The sequence below is a fragment of the Microcaecilia unicolor genome, chromosome 14, assembly GCF_901765095.1.
Source record: "Microcaecilia unicolor chromosome 14, aMicUni1.1, whole genome shotgun sequence".
NCBI classification, from domain to species: domain Eukaryota; kingdom Metazoa; phylum Chordata; class Amphibia; order Gymnophiona; family Siphonopidae; genus Microcaecilia; species Microcaecilia unicolor.
Genome location: NC_044044.1, coordinates 43,759,386 through 43,782,500, shown reverse-complemented (window position 1 = coordinate 43,782,500; position 23,115 = coordinate 43,759,386). Strand labels below are relative to the sequence as shown.

The following is a 23,115-nucleotide window of genomic DNA, read 5'->3' as shown; positions in this document are numbered from 1 at the left end:
AGAAAGGGCTTGGAGGTGGGGCAGTGATCACCAAGCCAGATCTGACTTACTGTTGGTCTTCAGGGATTGGAGGAGGGATGTCACTTGGCAGTCTGGGGAAATGGTCCTAAGTGAATGGAGGGATTTAGGGGGTCACATTGAAAGCCTTGAGTCTTGGGCTACTGAAAGGGATATTACTTAGCTTCCCCACCGGGAGAAGGGGCAAATATGGAATGGATGGCGCTGTCTAGTGATAGCTCCCAGTTGCCACTGGATAGCTGCAAGACAGGGAAGGGTGCCACATTGCTGCTCATTATCAGAACCTCCACGCGGTGTCGCATGGCTTATTGCTCTATATCAGAACCACCGTGCAGTGTTGCATTGCTGTGCTGCTCATCATCAGAACCTCCATGCAGTGTTGCATTGTTCTGTGCAGGGTATGAGTGACCCCAAAGCAAATTGCAGAGAAAATAAGGTGATCTCATTCTGCAAAGCATCTGTTCTTTATTCAGAGCCAGTGTATAAAACACGGTAGGAAGGAAACCCAAGAATAAGACCAAAAAAGAAAAGTCAAATTCAAGGAACAAGTAAGGTCTTTGAAGAATCTAAGTAGCGGCGATCCTGTAGAAATCCAAACAGGTTTCTGACCAAGCTGTAAGAAAGTTTAGGGTTATATTTGTTATCTCTAGGAAGCAGTGTTTGTGTAAGTAACCAACATTTCTTCTTGCTGGCTGGAGATTTACTTCTGTTTTTTTGCTAAATCATTTGATTGCACCATATGCTGACATCAGTAGCCCTCTGCTTCCTGTCTGATTGCTTAGCAGCCTGCAGGGAGATCCTGTGCAGAAGGAAACCATCTGCCCCGGAGCCTTCCTTTCTAGTATTGGATTCAGGCTTTCTGTCTTCAGAATCTAGAAGTTGATTAGGAAGAGAGGGTTGGCTTTAGAGAGGTTGTGTTTGACAAGTACTGAAGCTTGGGATCTTTTTTTAAGGAAGCAGATGTTCAGCCTGTTCCTTAAATGTGCAAAACTGTTGTCATCCCCTTTATTTCATTTCTGAGGAGCATTTATAAACTCCTTTTACTCATCAGACTCAAGGTGATGTACATGAATTAAGAATTTCTTACATTGTGACTTACAAAAGAATCCCAGTCATTCATGAACTGATCTCTCCCTTTATCCTTCATTGGTTATAATTCTTGAAAGCTCTGCCTTCTTGGCCACCTTCACAATATCAGGGTGCTACCGTGCTGATCAACATCAGAATTCTCCTTGCAGGTTCACTGCCACTGTACAGCACAGACAGTTGAAGAGTGCACTCCTAGGAGGAGTTGTTGTTTTTTTTAATACAAAATTGATGCACATTTTGCATTCTAAAAAACTTTAGAAATGTGGAAAATAAAATACTTTGAGAAAAATGAAGAAAGGAGACCAAGGAATAAGACCAAAGAGGACTCAGTAAAACCAATATTTTGAAGAATCTTACTGGTACTTGTTGCTTAAGTTGTTTAAGGTCGTCAAATCGTGGGAAGATTGTGAAAAGTTGCAAGAAGATATTGCGAGACTAGGAGACTGGGCGTCTAAATGGCAGATGACGTTCAATGTGAGCAAGTGCAAAGTGATGCATGTGGGAAAGAGGAACCCGAATTATAGCTACGTCATGCAAGGTTCAGCGTTAGGAGTCACGGAACGAGAAAGGGACCTGGGAGTCATCATTCGTGATACATTGAAATCTTCTGCTCAGTGTGCTGCTGCAGCTAAGAAAGCAAATAGAATGTTACGTATTATTAGGAAAGGGATGGAAAACAAAAATGAGGATATTATAATGCCACTGTATCAGTCCATGGTGCGACCACACCTAGAGTATTGTGTTCAATTCTGGTCGCCGCACCTCAAAAAAGATATAGTGGAATTAGAAAAGGTGAAGAGAAGGGCGACGAAGATGATTAAGGGGATGGGACGACTTTCCTATGAGGAAAGGCTAAAGCGGCTGGGGCTCTTTAGCTTGGAGGAAAGGTGGCTGAGGGGTGATATGATAGAGGTATATAAAAAATGAGTGGAGTGGAAAAATTAGATATGGAGCGTCTGTTTACGCTTTCCAAAAATACTAGGACAAGGGGGCATGCGATGAAGCTGGAGTTTAAAACAAATAAGAGAACATTTTTCTTTACTCAGCACGTAATTCAACTGGAATCCGTTGCCGGAGAATGTGGTTAAGGCGGTTAGCTTAGCAGAGTTTAAGAAAGGTTTGGACGGCTTCCTGAAGGAAAAGGCCATAGAATGTTATTAAATGGACGTAGGGAAAAATCCACTATTCTTGGAACAAGCAGTACAAAATGCTTTGCTCCGTGGATCTTGTCGGGTGATTGTGACCTGGATTGGCCATTGTCGGAGATGCTTATGTCTTATGTATAGTTCAGCTATAGAACCCAATGAGAACAAATAAATATATTATCCCTATAACATTGGGGGGGGGGGGGGGGGGCTAGAGCAGGCAACAAGCTCCACAACATTGAGGCTGAGCCAGTCCTGGTTTTGTCCCAGTGCATGCAAGGAGTTGTAGTTCTGTTTTTCTTAGGCAACATCATGTGTGGCTCAACCTGTCTGGCTGACTTGGGGTGAGGTGGCGACCTTACTCACTTGGGTACCATTAGCTCTAAGCTAGGCTGTATCTGGTGTCATTGAGGATGGGGGAAGGGGAAAGGGGTGTTTATAGGAGCCAACTTTTCAAAATTATTGAGGGTACTAAGTCCAGTGGAAATAACCCTTCCTTGGACACATACAAGGAATGTTCTCAATATTGGGGGTGCTCAAGCACCCACAGAGTTGGCTCCTATGGGGGTGCTTAGACTGGCTTCTGAGCTGTGTGGCCTTCGGGTCCCTGAATCTCTTGTGGAGAGGTGTTCTGTCACATAGCATTTTCTCCAAAGTTCAGAAGGAATTAATGTTATAATTAAAAAAAAACCCCAAAAACATTGATAGATCGATAACAAACTTTTCTCACTCAGACTGTTGGGTTCAGAGTTTAGTAATATCCTGGCAGAGGCCAGCTGGATCTGTTACCCTGAGATAATTAATATTTTTTCCACTTTATATCATTGATTAATTTTCTTATGGACTGATATTCTAAAGGGCTTATCCGGTTAGCAGGGAGTTCAGTTTTGCCAGGCTGATGGCAGGAGCTGAGCTCATGTCTTTCTGGTATTTTACTGACCTGGTATCTAGCAAGACCCAGTTCTCATACCCAGTCACTGTGGGTAAATCCAGGCTGGATATTCAGTGGCAGGATCTGTGTAGGACTGCTGCAGTCAGAGGAATTATTCAGTGATAAGAGCCTGGAGGTGCTGGCAATTTTCAGTGCCTTTATCCGGATAAGTATCCTCATAACCTGGGAGATTAAAAAAGTCATCCTAAATGCATATGGATTAGCTATCTGGATGGCCACAGCGCTGACCGCAAACTCAAATTCAATGGCAGCCACTTTCCAGATATGGCCACTGAATAACTGGATTCTTTTTATCCACCGAGGATGGTATTTAACATTAACCACCAGCCGAAATCTATAATGACAATTATGAGTGTAAGTCCACCGTTACACACCTGACTTTAGTCGTGAGTACTTCTGCCATGTCAAAGGCTGGTGTAAAAGCTTGGACCTAACTGCTGTCAGGTGCATAACTGATGGTAGTGCGTAAGTGCTGGGCACGCTGCTGACACGTCCACACCCCCCTAAGCAGTTGTTGCTAAAGGAATTAGGCACTAAGAATAGGGAATTGTCACTAAAGCAGTTAGACGTGTTACAGCAAACTGCCAATCATTGCCTTTTATTGATTGTTAATGCCAATTAGCACCTAACTAAATTACGTGCATAATTGGCAGTTCTCTATAACCTGCACAATCAGTTTTGCACGCTAAGTGGGAAAATAAGCATGCGAGATGATAGAATTAGGGGTTTAGTGTATTATTTTGTTACTTTTCTGCCCCCTGCTCTATTACCAATCTGTTCACCCCCCCCCCCCCAGCTGTATTATTGTCCTATGTCCTACTGTGTCACTGACTCCTCTCCACTTCTGCTCTCTCCATGATCTGCCTCCCCCTCATGCCCCCGGCCATATCGCTGTCCTGTGTCCTACTGTGTCACTGCTATCCCCCCCATCACTTCTGCTCTGTCCATGATCTGCCCCCCCCCCCGACTTTATCACTGTCCTGTGTCACTGATTCCCCCCATTACTTCCCACTTCTGCTCTCTCCATGGTCTGCCTCCCCCTCACCCCCCGGCCATGTCCTACTGTGTCGCTGATTAACCCCCCCCCCCCCAATCACTTCCTACTTATGCTGTCTCCATGATCTGTCTCCCCCTAGCTGCATCGCTGCTTTGCCCCTGGCTCTGCCTCTTCAGGGGGCACATACCTGACTTTCAGGTAGGATTATGGTTTTTTCAACGTGTTTTTGATTTATCGGGGCTGGGCGGCACTGTTTCAGGATCCGATACCATGCTGGCACCAGAGTTCCCACTGCATTGTCAGAGCACAGAAGAGACGTGTGCCTTTCCGAGCCCTGAAACCTCACTGATCCCATAATGTCAGATTCTTGGTTAATCTTAAGGTTTGCCCTAGAGTTTGGAAATGGGTAAATAAATGCATTTTGGATTCAGTTATGTGTCAGTAAGGAATGTAAACCTGAAAAGGAAGAAAGGTACTGCATTTTACAATTCTAACTCAATAAATCATCTTGTCATATCTGGACTACTGCAATTCATTTTATGCTGGCATTTCACTGGTCTTGCAAAAAAGATTGTAGTTAGTCCAGAACACAGCTGTCCGCATGATCTTTCAGAAATCTAGATTTGATCATGGCTCCTAGTTAACAGAAGAATAGACTTTAAAATGTCTTGTTTTGTGTTTATAGTTTTTCATGAGGATTTTGTTTGTCCATTGTATCTTTTACTAATGGTAACCTTCCCGGTAGACAGTGAAAAATTTTGAAGCTTAATTTTCTCTCCTTTAAGGCTGTTCGATTACAGAGAATGCTGGAATATTCTTTTTCTTATAAGCGGCTTCAACTTGGAATACTCTTCCTGATGTTATTAATTTGCTGATTCATATTTTATATTTAGACAATGTTTAAAAACTTTCTATTTCACTGATATCTGAATGTTTCTCTCTGTTCTTTCTGTTTCTTTAGGTATTGTATTCTGTAGTTTACTACTTTTGTAAACCGCTTTGAGACCTTTTTAAAGGTAGAAGTGGTATAAAAGAATAATGGATAGAATAGAATAGAATAAAGGACCTGCCCTAGGCATGCGTGTGAGCTGGGTAGTAGTATGTGTGCACATCTGTGCATGTACCCAGACCTCTGTGTGTGTGTAATACAAACAGCACATGGTGTATACAGATTAGCACCTGAAGGGAGGACCGTCATCTCCACATAACAGATGTGACCTGATGAAATCAGGGAGAGTGGGGAATGGAGTACTGGACTGGGAGGGAGTTCAAGTTTTGTCAGGCTGGGGATAGGATGGTGCCTTGGTGTCTAGCAGATCCCGATTCACACCCCCAGATACAGATCTGCCCTTCTACATAACTCTGAGCTCTAGAACAGCGCTTCTCAATTCAGTCCTCGACATAGGCAGTACCGGGCCACTGGGACCTTGGCCCGACCAATATTTTACCCAACACAGCATCATTCATTAGAGAGCTTGGGAGTGGAGCCAAAGATTGTTTTGTTTGGTCCCTCTATCCTTCCACTGCCCCTGGTCACAAGCAGCAGATGCTCCCCCAAGTGTTCCCGTCAGGCTACCACCCTGCCCACGTCTGTGACATCAGCAAGGGAAGCCAATGGACAGGGTGCAGTTTGGTAATTCAGCTTCCCTTGTGCACTGTGTGGCCACACGTAGCTAACTGCAGCCCTGTCTCAGGGCCCATTGGGACCGTCTTGGCTTCCTGCATATCCACCAGGTGTATCCACAAAGCAGATCTGCAGATATGGGAGACCAAGTGTATTCAGATTTATCTCATGCGAACTCTACTACTACTACTACTACTATTTAAAATTTCTAAAGCGCTACCAGGGTTACGCAGCGCTGTACAATTCAAACATAGAAGGACAGTCCCTGCTCAAGGAGCTTACAATCTAAAAGACAGGTGTACAATCTAGAGACAAGTGTCCAGTCAAAGACAAGTGTAGAGTCCGACTAATAGGGCATGCTATATTTCACGGAAGGTTAGGTGCCGAAAGCAGCATTGAAGAGGTGAGCTTTAAGCAGAGATTTGAAGATGGGTAGGGAGGGGGCTTGGCATAGGGGTTGAGGAAGATTGTTCCAGGCATAGGGTGAGGCAAGGCAGAATGAGCGGAGCCTGGAGTTGGCAGTGGTGGAGAAGGGAACTGAAAGGAGGGATTTGTCCTGGGAGCGGAGGTTACGGGCGGGAACATAGGGGGAGATGAGGGTAGAGAGGTAGTGAGGAGCAGTAGACTGGGTGCATTTGTAGGTAAGGAGGAGAATCTTGAATTGAATGCGGTATCTGATCGGAAGCCAGTGAAGTGACTTGAGGAGAGGGGTGATGTGAGTATATCGGTTCTGGCGGAATATAAGACGTGCGGCAGCGTTCTGGACGGATTGAAGGGGGGATAGATGGCTAAGTGGGAGGCCAGTGAGGAGCAAGTTGCAGTAGTCAAGGCGAGAGGTAATGAGAGCTTGGACGAGAGTTCGTGTGGTGTGCTCAGATAGGAAAGGGCAAATTTTGCTGATGTTGAAGAGGAAGAAGCGACAGGTCTTGGCAGTCTGTTGGATATGGGCAGAGAAGGAGAGGGAGGAGTCGAAGATGACTCCGAGGTTGCGGGCAGATGGGACGGGGAGGATGAGGGTGTTATCAACTGAGATAGAGAGTGGAGGAAGAGGAGAGGTGGGTTTGGGTGGAAAGACGAGGAGCTCGGTTTTGGCCATGTTTAGCTTCAGGTGGCGGTTGGACATCCAGGCAGCAATGTCAGATAAGCAGGCCGATACCTTGGCCTGGGTCTCCGTGGTGATGTCTGGTGTGGAGAGATATAGCTGGGTGTCATCAGCATAAAGATGATACTGAAAACCATGAGATGAGATCAGTGAGCCTAGGGAGGAGGTGTAGATTGAGAAGAGAAGCGGTCCAAGGACAGATCCCTGGGGAACTCCAACAGATAGTGGGATGGGAGTGGAGGAGGATCCATGAGAGTGTACTCTGAAGGTGCGGTGGGAGATATAAGAGGAGAACCAGGAGAGGACAGAGCCTTGGAACCCAAAAGAGGACAATGTGGCAAGAAGTAAGTCATGATTGACAGTGTCAAATGCAGCGGATAGATCGAGGAGGATGAGGATGGAATAGTGGCCTGTGGATTTGGCGAGGAGCAGGTCGTTGCAGACTTTAGAGAGAGCTGTTTCTGTCAAGTGTAGGGGGCGAAAGCTGGATTGAAGTGGATCTAGGATGGCATGAGAGGAGAGAAAATCAGTGCAGCGACTGTGGATGGCGCGTTCAAGTATTTTGGAGAGGAAGGGGAGGAGAGAGATGGGGCGGTAGTTGGAGGGGTAGGTAGGGTCAAGTGATGGTTTTTTTAGGAGGGGTGTGACTACGGCGTGCTTGAAGGTGTCAGGGACAGTTGCAGTGGAGAGAGAAAGGTTAAGGATGCGACAGATTGAGGGGGTGACAGTATGGGAGATGGTGTTAAGTAGGTTGGTGGGGATGGGATCGGAGGAGCAAGTGGTGCATTTCGAGGAGGAACTCCCTTGCTCTAGTGGCCCCCGAGGACCCGGCTGAGAACCACTGCCTTAAAGTGTGTCACTTCCATCCCTGATTCCTGCCATTGAATACAGCCAGTGCAACCTCGGCTGCTAACTTTTGCTAAAACAAAATCATCTTTAGGAGAAGATGACTGATGCCCAGCCAGCTGTTTCTAGAGCTGCAATGTCACGTGTTGAAGTAATACTGTTTATGCCGGTATTGCACAATCACATCATCGGTTACAAACTCTTCAAAACTCAGCTACACATCTTTTGTTTAAAGCTAAAAGGTACGATCATGTCACTCCTCTTTTTATGTAACTGTTTTGACTTCCTATATAAGTACATAAGTATTGCCCTACTGGGACAGACCAAAGGTCCATCAATCCAGCATCCTGTTTCCAACAGTGGCCAATCCAGTTCACAAGTACCTGGCAAGATCCCAAAACAGTACAATACATTTTATGCTGCTTATCCTAGAATTAAGCAGTGGATTTTCCCCAAGTCCATTCTAATAATGGCTTATGGACTTTTCTTTTAGAAAGCTATCCAAACCTTTTTTAAACCCTGCTAAGCTAACTGCTTTTACTACATTCTCTGGCAGCGAATTCCAGATTTTAATTACACGTCGAATGAAAAATTATTTTCTCCAATTCATTTTAAATTTACTAATTTGTAGCTTCATTGCTTGCCCCCTAGTCCTAGTATTTTTGGAAAGAGTAAACAATCAATTCACGTCTACCCATTCCATTCCACTCATTATTTTATAGACCTCTATCTCCCCTCAGCTATCTCTTTTCCAAGCTGAAGAGCCCTAGCTGCTTTAGCCTTTCCTCATAGGAAAGCCATCTCATCCCCTTTATCATTTTTGTCACCCTTATCTGTACCTTTTCTAATTCTACCATATCTTTTTTTAGATGCGGTGACCAGAACTGCACACAATATTTGAGGTGCGGTCGCACCATGGAGCAATACAAAGGCATTATAACATTCTCATTTTGGTTTCCATTCCTCACCTAATAATACCTAATATTTTGCACACTGAGCAGAGGGTTTCAACGTATCATCAACGATGACACCTGGATCTCTTTCCTGGTCGGTGACTCCTAATGTGGAGTTCCTCTTTCCCACATGCATCACTTTGCACTTGCTCACATTAAACGTCATCTGCCTTTTGGGTGCCCAATCTCCCAGTCTGGTAAGGTCCTCTTGTAAGTTTTCACAATCCTCTTGTGATTTAACAACTTTGAATAACTTTGTGTCATCAGCAAATTTAATTACCTCACTAGTTACTCCTATCTCTAGATCATTTATACATATGTTTAAAAGCAACGGTCCCAGTACAGACCCCCATGGGGAACCCTACTATCTATCCTCCTCCATTGAGAATACTGACCATTTAACTCTACTATCCTTAACCAGTTTTTAATCCACAATAGTACGGTTCAAAATACTCATAAGGTTTTGCATTCAGACTGCCCTCCCTCTCTTTTTTCACTTATTATTCTTATTTCCGAGCCCGTACCTTTCGCTCTTTGGATTTGCATGGTTGGTTGTCCCTTCCCCTAAATTTGCCTATTATGAGTCTGCTAGATCATCCACATTCTTTTTTCTGGCTCAGTCTCTTTGGAATAATTTAGCATCCAGTATTAGAGCAGAACTGTCTTTTATTAGATTTCAGGTATCTCTTAAGACGCATTTTTTTCTGTTGGCTTTTGCTTTGTTTTGAAAGTGGAGAGTTGATCCTGTTGGTGTCAGAAACACCACTGTTTCCATGGTTTATATTATTTACTTTCTGGTATCTACCATGTCTTCTTCTTTCCTTTTGTTGCTTTGATCGTTTGTTTGCTTTCCTGTCAGTTGATGGAGTTTGTTTCTAATTGTAGTATTTTTTTAAATTAAATTATTTGTAAACCACCTTGACCTTTTCCAAGAAAAGGTGGTATATCAGCTTTTAAATAAGCACAAACATCATGGCCTCCTGACCCCGTGTGGTGCAGAAAAAACCCTTGGTCTCAGTCTAGTAGCTGTTGGTGGTAGGTTTGCCAACTAACTCCAGATTTGCTTGACAGGATTGATGAAGTCCTGGGTTTTTGTATTGTACCTTCTATTCCAGTCTTGACAGAGCTGCCCAGTGACCCAGTTCCAGGAGAGAGACTTTTGTGGCCAGACCAGGTAATGAACTTACATCCAAAGTAGTATGAGTTTTATAGTCCCCCGATTCTACCCCTTGAAATCGGTTCTACCAGTGTCATAATGCATCAGGATGGGATTGTCAGAAATCCAGGACTTTTCTGAAATCTCCCTCCTGGAATGGGACAACTTGGCAGCTCAGTCTTGAAGTCTCCATGCATTGTCTCTCTATTCCCTAAACTTTGGACTCTGTATATCACTTTGCAGCTCTCATGAAAGCTCTACACCATGCCAAATAAGCTAAACTGAGCCAAACCTTTGCTCTGGTTCAAAGCCCAGACCTGGTCCTCAGACTCAGTGCCTGCAGAGCAGTGAGCCTGAGCTGGGGAGGGTTTTCCGGCCTATTTTTATACGTGAAGAGGAAGTAAAACTTTTTCCAAGAACAACAGAGAGAGCTTTTGAGAACCAGCTTTCAAAATACAGGACCATGAAAAAAAATGCAGAAAAGAAAACAAGGGTTGATATCTGAGCCATTAATAGAGATTTGGTCACTTCCCTTGGCCTCCTCTGCCACCAGTGTTGGAAAAGTTACTTAAAGGGACAAACACATATTCTGCAAGGTCCTTGCACTTTCCTGGTGTGTGTGCTACAGGAACACTCAACTCTTCTGCAAAGTTCCTGCTGCTACAGGGCACAGTTTCTTTACAAACCTGAAACATGAAGTGAGGCAGTTTTCGGATACCTTGCAAAGCAAATTGTTGTGGAGGAACCTGCATTTTCACAAACTAGCAGCCTTTCCACAGGGTTACCATTGCCATTTATAGGAACACTCAGTCCATCTGCAGAATCATCACTGTTTCTGGGCAAATGTGCTGCCGTGGAGTCACAATCTTCCTACAGAGACTCTGAGAAACTGCTCTGGACCTTTAGGAAGATCTCTGTGGGTTTTTGAGGAGCTGGGCATTTTTATAATGCATATGCAATGATGAGAGTCTTGTGTTTGGCCTGATAAAAAGAAATACTTAGACTTTTGTTCCACACATTTGATATACCGCTAGGCTAGGCTTACACATAGGCATAAAGGGCCTGAAAAATCCGTGCGGTAAAGAAATATTCCTAGGCGTATTCTCTAAAGTATGCCTACATTTTATAGAGTAGGCTTAATTTCCATGCAGTATATAGAATACGCTGAGCGGCTCTCTACGTGACCAAATTTGGTTGCATCCATTTAGGCCATGTTTTACTTGGCGTAAATCCCGATGCCTAAATTAGGTGCACAGCGGGTGCACTCTGTAATAATGCGTGTAGGTTTTAGAAACGTCCACAGCCTGCCCATTCCACGCCCCCTTTTCAATTATGCATCTTGAAATTTACACACACCACGTTACAGAATACACCTAGCGAGTTCTGTGCATAAATCTTAATGTGAATTAGTGCTGATAATTGCTTGTTATCAACCAATTAACAACTCTGATTAGGTAGTTAACCAATTAAGGTTACATACATCGTTGTAGAATATGCTTTGATTAAAGCGTGGAAATTAAAGCATGATATATAGAATGCAGGGTAAGTGGTTAACACTAAACATAAAACAGCAAATTACGCGCACCCAATTAATCAGGAAAAGGAGTTTGCAGGAAATTATGACGAAGCGCTACATATCTTCAAGTGCTACATGTCTTCACTAGAGGCTAAGCTCCTGGAAGCAGGGACTCTCTGCACAGTGCTGTGTTCATCTAATGAAAGGAGGGGCACTGTGGACCCATTAAAGCAGCTGTATTTCAGTGATGGCATTCAACTGGAGCACATGCGGGACAGTCCAAAGAGCAAAGGAAGAAAGCTATTTGGAAAAAAGTCTTGAAATTTTTGAATGGGCCTGAACCTCAAAACTGTGGCTGGTGGGGGATTTGGGGGGGGGGGGGGAGTTCTTTGGTTATTTTAAAATAAGTTGGAAAGAGTCATGCATTGTGTGACATTGGGGTTCATTAGGGGTTCAGGTACTCCCATATCTTGACCAGTCAACCCCTCTACAACCTTCCACAGGTACTGATTTTCAGACAAATTGGCACAATGGTTGCACTGCTGCAAGATATGTGTGCATGGATAGATGGACAGACAGACAGAGACTGGTCAACAATAGGTATTTTACATGTGAAGCTCCCCCCCCCCCCCCAAAAAAACCTTTTAAATTTCATCCCCCGCATTAGAAGGGGCTTGCTTGTGAGAAACCTTCTGCACTGATATTTGAGGAATGTAATGGAAGGAGACTGGGGAGGGGGGCGAGGGGGTTAGAGAGAAAGAAAAACAGTTACTTTTCATGGAAAAAGAAAATGAAGTCTGTTACAGAGCTTGGACCGTCTTAAAACAAAGTTACCAGTTCTCGAGTAACTCTTGAGATATGCTAGAATGGGTTTCATTGTTGGTGCAGGGATTTGTTTTGGAAAGGATGGGATGGATTTGCTGGAGTGATTTCCAGGGACATTAGATACCCGAGACTGTTGATAAGAGAGAAGGGGGGGCTCTATGATTTTTAAAGTGTGGCCCAGCTCTGTTTTTAGGGGTCCATCTCTTCTGAGTTGCCTGCAGAAGGTTTGCTAGCTAGCCTTTGGCTAGGGGTGCTGTGTTATTCTGGGCTGCCTTAAGGAGCTACCATGTCCTGTGTAGCTACAGGAAGCCCCCCCCCCCCCCCCCCCCCCCCCCCCCGACCAGAAAGCTGAGTCACAGCCTTATAAGTGTTTGTGGGCACATCACAATGTGAAATAGACATATTTTTAGCAAGAGGGTAAATTGTGGCTTATTGTGGTTCTTGTCACCAGTTCTTCTTTCTCAGCTGTGAATTTCATGTTCTTTGAGTTATTGAGAAAAGGAGAGAGTTTTGTTTTTCTGCTTCCCCTGTTTCCCCCCTCCCCCCCCCCCAAATCTCCCACCACCTTTTTCTCTGTCCTGGTGGTTGCATCTTCCATCTGTAAGACACAACCAGTTGCAGCTATGATTACAGTGCCACCTGCATTCCAATGTACAGATAGCAGCAGCCAGTTGATTTATCAGCTTTGGCATCAGGTGACAAGGGACAAGTGAAACTAGATCTTGATTTTAACTCCCCCCCCCCTCCTCCCAGTGTATCTGTGGACTTGAAGTTCCAAAAGGGGCAGATCTGCAGTATGAACTGTAGACCTAGCGCTTTGAGCCAGGGCCCATGTGACTGCTGGTACGGCCAAGCTGTGTCATCTCCAGCTGGGTCCCTACCCTGCTAGCAGGATCCACAGCTTCCTTATGCTGTCATGTCTTTCTTTTCCCCTCTTATGGGATTCTACCTTGTGTCACCCGATCCAGCAGAGGAGAGCATCATCTGTTTCTGGGAGCACAACCTCATGCATCACCTCAGCTGATCGACTCGTTTTTGGAACTGATTTCTGCTGGTTTCACAAGGGATTTTGACTCCTTGTCTGGGTGAAAGAAAAGCACCAGAGTGGAAAGTTTGGTTGACCACTTAAGTGGCTCAGCTCCCGTGGCTTAGGAGTGTCCACTTCCAGGTGTGTTACTGTCAGAGCATCAGCAGCAGGAGGCAGTGTCGTACCAGGGACTGGACTTCAGCATTTCAATGTGTGAGAATGAGGTGGGGAGGTGCAGCAGGAGAAGAAGTTGTGTTTTTTTTTCCTTGGGGTGGTAAAGAGTAAAAATGGAAAAGATATATTGTGATCAAAAGCTTCAGGATTTGGAAGAGCTGGATAATAGAGGAGGGGGAGTACTGTTAGGGAGGTTGGGAAGGGGAAGGGAGTTTGGATTCAGCTCCCACCTTTTTTATTTGGTAGGGGATGATAGGAGGAAAAGGAGTAATTATAGTTGTGTGGGGGGAGGGGGTTATTCTGTAGAGAAAATCTGTAGTCAGTCTTGCAGCCTGCTCAGATACCCAGTGTCACCCTTGATGTCCCCTGGGCACTGGAACAGAGCAGGAGGGGGTATGAAGGTTGGTATTAGGAGCAGAGGAGTGGCCTAATGAATAGAACAGCAGCTGTGAACCAAGGAAGTCAGGGTTCAAATCCCACTGTGGCTCCTGGGGACCTTTGGCAAGTCATTTAACTCCATTGTTTCATGTACAAATTTAGATCGTAAGCCCTCTTTGTGGAAGATCTAATAAAATAATTTTCTGTGAACACACTTAATGTGAAGTTGTGTGGTCTCCTTCACTTTTTGTTTTGCTTGCGTTAAGCCTGTGGAGGACAGTTCTTCTGGTTTTGCTTTTGACCTACTAACTGTACCTGACTATAACTCACCCTGAGCTTGAATTTGGAAAGATAAGGAATCAAATCTAAAATCTGGCAGTTATTTTATGGACCAGATAAAATGCACAGTATGAGAACGCACAGCTTCTGAATGCCGAGTGATGTGACGGGATCCCTCTGCACCGCACAATGGTGTGGAATGGAGTCAGTGGAACGAGAGCTGCTCTCCATGTGAACTTTTGCAAGTCGGAGATGCCCCAGAAACACCGGCACCCATCACCTGCCCTGGCCCACCCCTCCCCCTCAACCCAGTGGTAACAGCCTCATTAAAACTTACTAAAAGCTCTATCTGTGTTGACTAATAATGAGCAATGCCATCACAGAGTTTTACATCTGCAGTGCTATGGATGGGACAAATTGTGTGCTTTGCGTTTCATACAGGATTGGAGTTTGTGTCCTGGGACAGGATTGGAGTTTGTGTCCTGGGTGGGGGTGGTCATCCCCAGGGCTGTGTTCATCATAGAAGTTGCGGTGCTGGTTCCCAGTGCCTGGTGCCAGCCAGTATTATGAAAGAAAAGCTGATTAACCCTTCCAGCGGGTTGGATCAGAGGATGCCAGCCCCCCTCTCCCAACACCGCTTTGTGTCCAGGCAGGCAGAGCAAGGCTGAAATAGCTTGTTTGCAGCCACAGCCTGGCACCTCCTCCAAGGTTATTTAAGCATTTGGAATTCAGGTCTGGCCAGGGCAGTGCTTGAGCAGTGATATGAGAAAAGACAGACCTGTGTGAAATCCAGCTGAAACCTCAGCGTCTGGATATCTGGGGCAAGAAGGGTGCTGGCAGCCAGGAACCAATACTCAGGCCCCCCTGAAGCTGAGTCGTGGAGTGATAAGTGGAGGTCATGTGGCAAGGCAGTAGGGCTAGGACCTATATGAGATCTGTAACATAAAGCGGCTTGTCCCTGAAGGAGCTGCACGCAGAGTGATTACAGCAGCCTGTACATTTTCTAAGGTCATTATATTTATGAAGAGTACAGTTCCTTCCCTCCTCAGCTGCCCCAACTATTCTCCACCACCCTGCAGTACCATGAGCTCCTTCCTCCTCCTCCTCCTCGTCCCCTCTTGCAACTAGAAGCTCCCCTTTTGTCTCTCTCAGGACTAGAGTAAGGGTACGAAACAGATAAGAGGACATTGATGGTTCCCAGACTTCCTGTGGCTGTCCTGATCTGTTATTTTACTTTGACTGCAGTTGCTCTTTGCCACTCTTCACCCCCCCCCCCCCCCCAGAAGTGCCACCCCAGGCAACAGCCTAGTTTGTCTCGTTGTTAAACCAGCCCTATGTGCATGTAATCAAATCAAATAAAGCTATTTTAACTCTAAAATCTGAGGCCCGAAAACTGGTGCAGCTCAGGTGAGCAAAATAGCAAACCAGAAAGGAGAGAGGTTGCAGAGAAGAAGAGGGGCATTACATAACTCTTTCCCTGAAGCAGCAGCCCAAACAGTTTGTGAGTGCAGGGGTTTCTGGCTGGCAAAAGTTCATTTGGAGAGCAGCATATTGGCTTGAGGGCAGAGCCATCCTGAGGGCACTGTGTGAGCCCATTAGGAGACACTGTGTGAGCCCATTAGGGACAGTGCAAAGTACCTGTAATAGAAATTGTAAAACGCAGAGTCGCCTCAGGGATCACTTGCACATATCAAGTGCTGAAAATAAATAAACTCACTTCCTGACCATTGCCTCCTCTATAGTGGTGATAGAGCAGGGGCATTATGGTGGTGTTGCACCAGGTGCCATTCTGGCTTGGAATGCTCCTGCATGAGGGGGAGCCTCTGGAAGTGCCAAGATGCCTCCTTTAATGAACTCTGATTTGAGCTGATTCTTGTGAGTATCTTCCCTTCCTGATTCATCTTTTTCTTCTTTTGCAGCATGCAACGTCACTATTCACAACCGCTGCAAGGATGCTCTGCCCAGCTGTACGAAGGTGAAGCAGAAGGTGAGAGAGCTTCACAGGAGGTGGGCAGGGGAAAGGGGTCTACACCCAGGACCGGATTTCATATCTCACACACCCCTCAGTGCAACATCTGTGCTTTCCCCTCTTCTGCATACTCCTGATGTCACAGAGGAACGCAGATAGGAAGCCCACATTCTTCCAGTGGGGTGGTGAGGTCCTAAGGGACTCTTTGAAGACTTTGGGGATTATGATCTCTTCTATTGGACCAAAAAGTATCCTTCAGTGTTTAAACACTGCAGTCCGCGTTGACTTCACTGACCGCGATGTGTAAATTTATATCTGGATTCAGGCACTGAGTATCCAGGTGTAAGGAAGCTGTTGGAAATATAGTGAAACATTTCCCCAACTGTTTGCCTCAGATGTTTCACACAAAGTGGAGTGGAGTGGAGTTTCTGAGCTTAGCTGGTTAATGTGATAAACAGCTAAATTTGTCCTTCTGAATGAGGTTGGGGAAGTAGCTGGCCTAAATGAGACCTACTCAGTATTGACTCCTAAAGGATTTTCCCAGGCTTAGTAAAAGAGATCCCACACTCCCCTCCGTTTATTTCTAGGACCTAGATTGTAAGCCTCTAATTATGATTTTTAATTACGTTTTTTCTCTTTTTGATCTTTCTAATTTCAGCAACAGAAGGCAGCATTCCAGAAGAACAACTCTGCTCTGCAGGGAGTGTCCCTGAGAAATAAAAGTAAGGGAAAGTAGAGCTGAGCACAAATGTGCAGGGAAGGTGTGTGGGAGCATCCTTTTGGAGAGGCACAGAGGCAGAGTCCTCTGATCAGGACTAGACACTTGTCTGTATTAGGAGGAACTGTCTCTGACTGGGCATCCCTCGAATTAGGAGGAGAAGTCTCTGAATGGATACCCCTCCCTGTATTAGAAGGAGTGGTGTCTGATTGGATACACTTTGCTGTATCAAGAGGAGGGGTCTCTGAGCTCCCATGTCTGTATCAGGAGGAGGGGTCTCTGGGCTCCCATATCTGTCGGGAGGAAGGGTCTCAGTCTGGGTTCCCATCTCTATATCAAGAGGAGCAGTCTCTGACTTGATACACTTCTCTGTATCAGGAGGAGATGTCTCTGTTTGGGTACTCCTCCATGTATTAGAAGGAGCGGTTTCTGATCGGATACACTTCTCTGTCTCAGGAGGAGGGGTCTCTGTCTGGATCCCTCTGTCCTGTAAACCCTGAGTATGAAAGTATGATGCAGAATTAGATGTAGAAGATCTGAAAGTTTAGAGAAACCACTATGAAAATTCCATCTATGTATTCTGTACTAGAGCTGTACTGATTAGCATATTTTACTATTCATCCAAATACGAATAATGAAAATGTTATTCGGCCGAATACAAATACCAAATATGAATAATAGGCATTGAGCTTTGACATAACAAATAATAAAAGAAGCAACATGAAATCAGAGATCAAGATTTAGCACAGTGGAGCTCCAGATTATTCGTATTCAACTTAAATCACTATTTGGCCGAATATGAATAATGTATAAATCTGTCCTGAAACATGCTCCCTCTCCCTCCCCCCATATATTCTCTTACAATCAATGACTTATCTGAAACGTGTCTGTATTAACTAGCACAGATGTAGATTCACTGTGTGTGCAGTCCTGACTATGATGTTGAGGATAGTAGGATGATTAGATGGTTTGGCTGCCACCAAATGCAGGGAGTTGTAGTTGAATTTCCCCAAGGAAAGCAACCAAGGACAACCAAACAGACTAATTGAGAACTGGCTTTGTTCTGCTGTATGCATTCATTGTCTTTAGAAAACCAGAACTACAACTCCTCTGCATTCGCTGGGGTGCAAGCAGGGCTGGCTCAGCCTCTTTGATTGGCCTGGGTATCCTTAGTATTATTATTATTATTAGCATTTGTATAGCGCTACCAGATGCACTGTAGGATGAAAATAAGTAATTAGGGCAATAATTATTCCCTGATAAAACTTATTACAAGGTTTCTGCTCAGTCTAGGGGAAATATTATAAAGAAACCTTGTGCTGGCACCCTGCCAGTGTTTTGTTCTTCGCCAAAGAACCAAAGCCACGTCACAGATGATAATTATATATTATTTATTACAAGTAGAAAAATAGACACTCTGCAATAGCTCATAGGCTTATATAGGCCAAGACCAACTTAGGCTAGATCACAGGGAAATACCCCTACAGCACGCAGCGCTGAACACCTGATACAAAGAGACAGTCCCTGCTCAAAAGAGCTTACAATCTAAATAATACAGACAGACAAGACAGTTACGGGCAAGGGAAATACTGGTGAGAAGGAAGGAAGGGACAAGGGGGGGGGCAACTGAGTAGTGGCTAGGAGCTAAAAGCAGCAGTGAAAAGGTGAGTTTTTAGCATAGATTTGAAAACAGGTAGAGATGGAGCTAGTCGTATAGGTAAAGGAAGTCTATTCCAGGCATAAGGTGCCACGAGAGAAAAGGAATGAAGCCTGGAGTTAGCAGTGGAGGAGAAGGGGGACGACAAGAGAGATTTGTCCAGTGAGCGGAGTTCACGGGGAGGAATGTAGGGAGAGATGAGAGTGGAGAGGTAAAGGGGGCTGCAGAGAGGATGCATTTAAAGGTCAGTAAGAGAAGTTTAAACTGTATGCGGAAGCGGACAGGGAGCCAGTGAAGTGACTTTAGGAGTGGGCTAGTGTGGGTATAATGATTCTGGCGGAAAATAAGTCGTGCCGCAGAATTTTGGACAGATTGGAGAGGAGAGAGATGACTGAGTGGAAGACCAGTGAGAAGTAAATTGCAATAGTCCAAGCGAGAGATGACAAGGGTGTGGACAAGGTACCTCATGAAAGGCTACAGAGGAAACTGGAGGGTCATGGGATAGGAGGAAATGTCCTATTGTGGATTAAAAACTGGTTGAAGGATAGGAAACAGAGAGTGGGGTTAAATGGGCAGTATTCACAATGGAGAAGGGTAGTTAGTTGGGTTCCTCAGGGGTCTGTGCTAGGACTGCTGCTTTTTAATATATTTATAAATGATTTAGAGATGGGAGTAAATAGCGAGGTAATTAAATTTGCTGATGACACAAAGTTATTCAAAGTCGTTAACTTGCGACAGGATTGTGAAAAATTACAGAAGGACCTTACGAGATTGGGAGACTGGGCGGCTAAATGGCAGATGACGTTTAATGTGAGCAAGTGCAAGGTGATGCATGTGGGAAAAAAGAACCCAAATTATAACTACGTCATGCAAGGTTCCACGTTAGGAGTTATGGACCAAGAAAGGGATCTGGGTGTTGTCGTCGATAATACACTGAAACCTTCTGCTCAGTGTGCTGCTACGGCTAGGAAAGCGAATAGAATGTTGGGTTTTATTAGGAAAGGTATGGAAAACAGGTGTGAGGATGTTATAATGCAGTTGTATCGCTCCATGGTGCGACCGCACCTTGAGTATTGTGTTCAATTCTGGTCGCCGCATCTCAAGAAAGATATAGTAGAATTGGAAAAGGTGCAGCGAAGGGCGACTAAAATGATAGCGGGGATGGGACGACTTCCCTATGAAGAAAGACTAAGGAGGCTAGGGCTTTTCAGCTTGGAGAAGAGACAGCTGAGGGGAGACATGATAGAGGTATATAAAATAATGAGTGGAGTGGAACAGTTGGATGTGAAGCATCTGTTCACGCTTTCCAAAAATACTAGGACTAGGGGGCATGCGATGAAACTACAGTGTAGTAAATTTGAAACAAATAGGAGAAAATGTTTTCTTCACCCAACGCATAATTAAACTCTGGAATTCGTAGCCGGAGAATGTGGTGAAGGCAGTTAGCTTAGCAGAGTTTAAAAAGGGGTTGGACGGTTTCCTAAAGGACAAGTCCATAAACCACTACTAAATGGACTTGGGAAAAATCCACAATTCCAGGAATAACATGTATAGAATGTTTGTACGTTTGGGAAGCTCGCCAGGTGCCCTTGGCCTGGATTGGCCACGGTCGTGGACAGGATGCTGGGCTCGATGGACCCTTGGTCTTTTCCCAGTGTGGCATTACTTATGTACTTATGGTAGCGTATTCAGAGAGGAAGGGGTGAATTTTGCTAATGTTGTAGATAAAGAAACAACAGGTTTTGGCGAATTTTGCTAATGTTGTAGATAAAGAAACAACAGGTTTTGGCGATCTGTTGAATATGTGCAGAGAAGGAGAGAGAGGAATCAAAGATGACACCAAGGTTATGAGCCAAGGAGACAGGAAGGATGTGAGAGCCATTAACAGAGATAGAGAAGGGAGGAAGAGGGGAGGTGGATTTAGGGGGAAAAATGAGAAGTTCAGTTTTGGTCATGTGTGTGACTTGCAGGTTGTGTACATGCATCCAGTTATTCTACGGTTTCAGGAATGAGGCTGGATAACATATTCTAGCCCTCCCCCTCAGTGTGACTTGGTCTCCTCCCACCCATGCAGACCTTAATGCAGGGGTGGGCAACCCAGTCAGGTTTTCAGCATTCTCCCCAATGAATATACATGAGATCTATTTGCATACAATGGAGGCAGTGCACGTAAATAGATCTCATGCATATTCATTGTGGAAATCCTGAAAACCCGCCTGGGTTGTGGCCCTTGAGGAACGAGGTTGTCCACCCTGCCCTAATGTGTTACTTGTCTTGTGCATTACAGCACATGGCTCTCAGCCACTGACAGTGGAGCTCTGCAGCCACCTATTGGCCTCCTGCAGAAGTGAAGGCATCCATGCCTGAATACAGCTCCTTTAAACACATCCAGTTTTAGGGAACAGTGTGTAAGGAAATTTAAAACATTTTCTCAGCTTCTTGTTGTGCCCTTAAATAGTAAAGAATGCATTGTTGGCATCCTAGTGATAATCTTGTGCTTCTATGTCAGTTTATTTTACTGGGTAGGGCATACCAGCAACAAGCCACATCTAAGGGGAAACTTAAACCTTGATAATCTGATGTCTAGATAGTGTTCCCGTGATTAGAGGAATAGGTTATCACATGAGGACACTGTGCAGAGATCAGAAAAGCCTGGGGACCTAGGCTCTGATCCCACTGCAGTCAGAAACTCATACAGCCCTCTATGGCAGTCATCTCATCCTGATCAACTTGAGTGAGTTAATGCAGTCCAGGTTCTGCATGCATTGTATGTATGGAGCTGATTCCCCTCAAGAAGAAGGAACTTCTTCCTGCATGCAGCAGGGCAAAACCAGGACTTGATTAACCTGTTTCTGATGACCTGGGTGTTGTGGTAACAAGCCATTTAATGTCCCTGTTCTCAAACTTAGGTAAGCTCTCAGAGTTAGGAACCTTGAAGCCGTGGGACTCGCTCCAGATGAGTGCTGTGGCTCTAATATTCAGCATCGCTCATCACTGTTCTTGAGAAAACTGCATTGTGCTGATTTTATTACCATTGATTTCTTCTTCCGGTCCAGCTACAATGATCCGAGAACGCCCTAACTCGGCAATCTACCCATCCGACAGTTTCCGGCAGTCCTTGTTGGGCTCTCGCAGAGGTCGTCCTTCCTTATCATTGTCTAAAAGTGTCTCCACCACTAACATTGCCGGGTAAGTGTCTCATTTTCTCTGGCCCTCTGCCTTTCGAAAGGAGAGTGGGCAGAGAATACCTAGAGATACATAAAACCAGCATTTAATGGTCTCATTTTATTTCCAGCTAATAAAATGAATTTACAGAAGATCAGATTTTAAAAAAATGTTTTTTTTTCTTACTTCTGAGCAGGTCATTATGTTTACTGCTTTCTTAGTGTATTTGCTATGTGAACCTAAGGCAGTTGGCAGAGGCTACTGTCTGGAGCCAGGTCATGTACTCAGGCTGGTTCAGTACTGGTTCTGCACACATGATATGAAGAAATTTCTGGGAGCTTCCAGTTTATTCTCAGATTAAATGAACGGCACACTGTTCCACATTTAACTGGAATCCAGAAGAAGGATACTGTGTTGTTCCTGTATGGAGTGGAGATGGGGTGGGGGAGGAGCGCAGCTGGGCTATATGTAAGTGATAGATCCAGTTGGTGACGCTATTAACAGGACAGTCAGTGCCATATTCGGGTAGATAGGCGGCAGCAGTGGTGAGCATATTTTTAGCCACCACTGGTTTTATCCCCAAATATTCAGTGCCGGGCCATGTTTGGGCACTATCATTAAATATCCAATTTATATGTCTGGTTCTCTCTTATGCGGTTAAGTGCGATATTCAACACTTAATTGCCTTAGTGACACCACCTAAAGATAGGACTGACTTTTGTGTGGTCCAGTTTGGCTGCTTAACTGAGGTGGTTAAGTGCTGACTCCCCCCACTGCCACCCCACCTTCACCTTAAAATCCTCTCGGCATAGGCTGACACTCATAGGCTGCCTGCGGCCTGCTCCTGGACTTCCTCAGGGGCAGGACGGTTCAGGGAGGAAGTCCAGCCTATCAGTGCCGCAGCTTGGGGAGGCAGGTCTGACAGAGGGTGCATATGCCACGACGCACCTACCCTAAATACGCCACTGCGACTCCACCCCCCAGACTGCCCACAAAATAGCCGGCTTTCAGTTTAGTGTTCAGTGCTAATTCTCAGCTGCACTAACTGGTTAAGTTCCACTGAATATTAGTGGATATTTTTTGAATTAGAGGTACTTTGCCGTCCTCTTTGATCGTGTTTTCTTTATTTCTGGTAGGAATTTGAATGACGACTCGCCATTGGGGATTCGACGGATCCTGTCCCAGTCCACGGATTCCTTGAACATCCGGAATAGGACCCTATCTGTGGAGTCTCTGGTTGATGAAGGTAATGCCTCGTGTGTCACCAGTTGCAGTGGCATGTGTTATCCAGGATCAACTGCGTGGCAGCTGGGAGGGGATGGGAGCAGGTGGAAGTAATGCTGACACCTCACAAGCTCTGAGACTTCTGCCTCTAGCTTCACACCAGTCTCCAGCACAATCATCAGGTTTCTAGCACCGCTTTGTACCCATTTTCTGGTAGATCAAAATAGCTGGTGAATGCTGATTTTTCTCTCTGTTCAGGGTGAGAGGTGCTGCCCTCCTGGCTTGTACTAGCTGAGGGAGG

At 45.1% G+C, this 23,115-nt stretch overlaps 1 protein-coding gene across 3 annotated transcripts in view; it reads left to right on the top strand.

Moving 5' to 3' along the window:
• ARHGEF2 (Rho/Rac guanine nucleotide exchange factor 2) overlaps nt 1–23,115 on the top strand; it is a 234,150-nt gene that overhangs the window by 169,629 nt on the left and 41,406 nt on the right. For all 3 annotated transcript variants that reach the window (XM_030187065.1, XM_030187067.1, XM_030187066.1), the window contains 4 exons: nt 16,001–16,068; nt 16,709–16,772; nt 21,482–21,614; nt 22,727–22,836. In XM_030187065.1, the coding sequence (XP_030042925.1) occupies nt 16,001–16,068; nt 16,709–16,772; nt 21,482–21,614; nt 22,727–22,836 (375 nt within the window). The remainder of the gene's footprint in view (nt 1–16,000; nt 16,069–16,708; nt 16,773–21,481; nt 21,615–22,726; nt 22,837–23,115) is intronic.